The 4,550-nt window shown below is 38.1% G+C and overlaps 2 protein-coding genes across 4 annotated transcripts in view; both read right to left on the reverse strand.

The window, feature by feature from the left end:
- The window catches only part of LOC101655982 (palladin), a 69,459-nt gene that overhangs the window by 37,848 nt on the left and 27,061 nt on the right, over positions 1-4,550 (reverse strand). For 2 of the 3 annotated variants that reach the window (XM_030884362.2, XM_030884361.2), the window contains exon 2: positions 4,043-4,178. The gene's annotated coding sequence lies outside the window, so the exon portion shown is untranslated. Of the gene's footprint in view, positions 1-4,042; positions 4,179-4,550 lie in introns of those variants that run through there. The other variant, XM_045300166.1, reaches the window with a different exon arrangement.
- The window catches only part of LOC115867985 (palladin-like), a 537,783-nt gene continuing 537,042 nt past the window's right edge, over positions 3,810-4,550 (reverse strand). Inside the window, exons 12-13 of the mRNA XM_045286063.1 lie at positions 4,043-4,178; positions 3,810-3,836 (exon numbers count right to left, since the gene is read on the reverse strand). Of these exons, the coding sequence (XP_045141998.1) occupies positions 3,810-3,836; positions 4,043-4,178 (163 nt within the window). The remainder of the gene's footprint in view (positions 3,837-4,042; positions 4,179-4,550) is intronic.

The following is a 4,550-nucleotide window of genomic DNA, read 5'->3' on the forward strand; positions in this document are numbered from 1 at the left end:
GTCAAGAGGCAGCATATGATTAAGAACCAGTAGTACATCCAAGCTCCACTGAATGCAGTAGTTAAGAACAAGCTCCAGGAATTGATAGAATACCAATTGAGATGTTTTAATAAATGTGTGCAATTCTGGAAGTGCTCACTGATCTATGCCAAGAAATGCGAAAGTCAGCTACCTGGCCAAGTGATTGGGAGAGATTCCTTTATTTTTTTTCAATTAAAAAAATTTATTTTTTAAGTTTTATTGGCACTTCTTCCACCTATAATTCAATGGCTCACTCATATAAGAAGAGTTGTACAGTCATTATCACACATTATCACAATGGATTTTAGTATATTTTCTTCTTCCTTGTACTCATTATTAGTACAATTACTATTATTTTTTACCCAACAGAAAAGTATACACAACAAAACATTCTCCAAAACACCTTCTACATGCATGTTTCAGTGGCACATTGATTATACTTGGTTATGCAACCATTATTGATATTCTTTCAGGAGAAATCCTTATTTTTGCCCATTCCAAAGAAAAGTGATACAACAGAATGTGGACTTATCTAACAATAGTATTAATATAAGCTGTAAGTAAAATTTTGATAAAGATACTTCTGAACCAGTTGCTGCAGCACCACTGACAGGGCACATCCAGAAGTTCAAGCTAGGTCTAGAAGAGGATGTGGCAAAAGCAGCATCACTGCTGACATCAGATGGATCTTGCTTGAAATAGAGAATATCGGAAACAGGTTGACCTGTGTTTTATTTGACTGGATGACAGCAAATGATGAACAATATATCAAAGAATGGGAACTCCAGACGCTTAACTGTGTCGCAGAAGAACCTACACATCGAGTATGAGGCAATCATTCGAACACAAGGGAATGCTGCATCGCTTAAAATGATGTAAGGTGTGTGTCGAGATGGTATGGTGTCAGCATACTTTAAAAACTTTATGCTGAGCAAATAACCAGAGAAGCTGGACTATATGAAGAACACAGCACTGGGAATGGAGGAAGGCTCATTAATAACCTACGATACACATGACACAACCATTCTTGCTAAAAGTGAGGTGGATATGAGGCACACACTGATGAAGATCAAAGCTATAGTCCTCAGTCTGGATAATGTATCAAGGTAAAGGAAACAAAAGCCCTCAGAACTGGACCAATAAGCAACATCATCATCAGATGATAAGCAGGAAAGAGTGAAGTTGTGGAAGTTTCATTTTACTTGGATTCACAAACCACCACAACAGAAATAAGAGTCAAGAAGGGATTACATTGGGCAAATCTTCTGCATGAGATTTTTGTAATCATTTACTCTATGATCGTTTCCTGGGCTATTTACTTGTGAACAATAGTTCAACATAATAATCCACAAAGAATGACTGCCTGCAGTAAAGTAAGCAACAGAGCTATGAAAGATACTTGCCAAACCAAATCAGTGTTTCTCAAAGTGGGTGACAACCGTCCTTTGTGGGGTGCTGGAAAGATCGGAGAATAGGGGCTGCAAAAGCAGATACTTAGAATTTATCCTGTATTATGGCCTATAGTATCATAGTTTTTAATTGCCAGAAGGGTACTGAATAATTTTTTTTCTAAAAGGAGGTGGTTGGTCTAACAAATTTGGGAACCTATGATTCAAATTAGTTTTCTTCTATTATAAACATCAATAAATTCAATTTTCAAGAAAATTTACATTTCTCATTAAAAAACGTCCTCCCTCATCTTTTCACAAATAACTGTATCAAGATCAAACAGCCGGAAGTTAGTGCCACATTGTTCCATATGAGAAGAAATATCAATTTGCTATCTATTGCAATTTTCCATCACTAGACTGTATCTGCTATCATTAGACTCCAAGTTCACTTTACAGTTTTGTTTCTGAGCTACTATATCATGTGGATATGCAAACCCTTGTTTACATAAATCAAAAAGAAGTGGCAGAATATGGAACACAAGGAAAAAGTTCTACTTGAGAACTTCATTTTCTAAGAAGGGAGCTCTTACTTACCTTGACCTTTTAAACCACTAGCTCTCAACCTGTGGGTCTTAACTCCTTTGGGAGTCGAAGGACCCTTTCACAGGGATTGCTTAATACATCTTGCATATCAGATATTTACATTATGATTCATAACAGTAGCAAAATTATAGTTATGACGTAGCAATGAAAATAATTTTATGGTTGGGGGGGTCACCACAACATGAGTAACTATATTAAAGGGTCGAGGCATTAGGAAGGTTGAGAACCGTTTTAAACTATCAAATGTGGAAATCTATGGTACTTATTGTGAATGTCATTCACTACTAAGCAAATGAATAGAAAAGATGTTTATATGTACACACAAATAAAACAGATAAAGATAAGCGATACAAAGCATAAATAATATGGTATTACTGAATAACAGCTTATAGAAATTTTCCTTTAATCCACAGAATCTCAGTCCATAAAAAAAATACTTAATGAAAAAAGTGGGTGTGGTGGAGACTAGAGATATGCTTTTACCTAGCTTTTAAAAGTTTGCACAAGTATTTGTTTTCATCTTTCAAAGGTTTTAGTTGACAAAGCCAGGGAAAGCTTCCAGAGTATGTACATTTACACAGCAATCAATTTCAGGGAGAAAGTATTTCCCCTTTGTGAAAATCTACATTCAGTGAAATGAGTAACAAATTAATTCTCATCAAAATTTTAACCTTCTTGAACTCAGGTTAGGATTCCCTAATAATTAAAATAAGCATTCAATGTCTTCCTCTAGTCTCATGTATCTATTTATTAATGTTTGAAAATTAAAATACTCAGAAAATTAATAGAATACTGAGCTTTCTACTGCTTTTAAGCCAGTCAACTTGTTTTTGACGATGCTCCTACAAGAAAGTCAATAAAGGGTCCTTCTCTTTACCTGCAGAATCCGGTTGCTAGACCTCCTTTCTCCAGCTCCTTAAAACACTCTGATATGCTTAATAAAAGGGTTAAAAAAATGATGAGGACACAGTGGATTCCAACTGAGAAAATTTTTCAAAGATTTTCTCACTAGATGCATTTTCTACTGAGCAATTCAGCACTCTTAAAATGTTAAAAAAAAAAACACAAAGCAAAACAAACCCACTGCCATCAAGTTGATTCTGCTCCATGACTGTAAACCTTTATTAGGGCAAATATTGTGTGGTAGGTTTGAACTGCTAACCTTGAGGGTTAGCAGCCCAAAGCCCAACCTATAGTACTGCTGGTACTCCTTAAAACGTATATATCTATATATGAAACTACCTTTTAAAAACAATTCGATTATCTTATCCTAAAAACAAGAGTAGTAAGACAGGGGACCAGCACCACTCTCTCAGAATGCTGGATCGGTATCATGTACAAGCCTACCAGAATTAGAGTTGGACTTCAGCACCTTCTCCTTGAGAAGGCATTTTCATGTAGAGGCAGTACATGCCACAGACAGCTTCCGGGTTGATGCCAACCATTCCTTAATATACCTCCTGCTTTCCCTTTTCCCCAATCCTATCGAGTGGTAATGGAATCCCTTGATCCTCTTTAAAAAAATCTCCACTACATATGTATCCATTTATTACACTTGGAAACTTAATATATTCCATTTCAAACCAGCACTTCCTTTCCCTCCACGTCTGTCTCTAACTTCAAGAATGATTCATGAATAGAAGGAACTCCAGCTCCAAGCTAACTGCCATTGAGTCGATTCCAGAATACACTGCCCCCATGGGCTTCCGAGACTAGAACTCTCTACTCTCCCCCATGGAGTGGCTGGTAGTTTTGAACTGCTGACCTGGTCACAGGCAGCCCAAAGCGTGACGACTATACCACCCAGGCTCCTCCAAAGGCCTAAAAGAAGGAAACCATTTCATTTTCTCCCATTTCCCCAGATTCTAGCCATGATACTATGAACAATGCTGAGAGTCAGGGCAATGAAACTTATTTTGTGGACAAATTTTAAGGACCTAAGTCTCAGTTTAAAGCAAATGGATAGCTTTTTGACATGAAAGAGAATAACTATTCCAAGCCCAGGCCCCAAGCCTGTCTCTCTGTACCGGTTGGCCGTTGTTCAGGAGGTCCTCTTTGAAGCGGAGTTTTCTTTCCAGGTCTTGAATGACCGCATCCTTGGTGCCTTGGATTTCTTCATCAGAGGCTATTCTAGCAGTTCTACCCGCTTTCTTTGGAAATCCGCTGCAGGACAAAAGCACAAAGTGGTACAGTCAGTTGTCAGTCATATAAACCCAAGTGAGACACTCAAACCCATCAAAGAAGCAGAGCAAGGTGTCAACATGTTACTCCCGCTCTATTTGCTCCAATTCTCTCACTGCCATCCAGTCACAGTGACCCCACGTGGATTTCTGAGACGATAACTATCGACAGGAGAAGGCCCAGTCTTTCTCCCACAAAGCTGCTGGTGGTTTCAAACCGCTGACCATGCGGATCGCCGCAGCAAGACTACAGTTACCTCAACTAATTATGGAAAGAGCCATAAATGCTAGTTTCAGCACCTCAGGTAGTACTAATTGGCACCAGTTTTCAGAGAAAGTTCAAATGCCTTTTAAG

This window comes from Echinops telfairi, unplaced genomic scaffold, assembly GCF_000313985.2.
Source record: "Echinops telfairi isolate 266 unplaced genomic scaffold, ASM31398v2 ScPeMD7_5;HRSCAF=22, whole genome shotgun sequence".
Taxonomy (NCBI): Eukaryota; Metazoa; Chordata; class Mammalia; order Afrosoricida; family Tenrecidae; genus Echinops; species Echinops telfairi.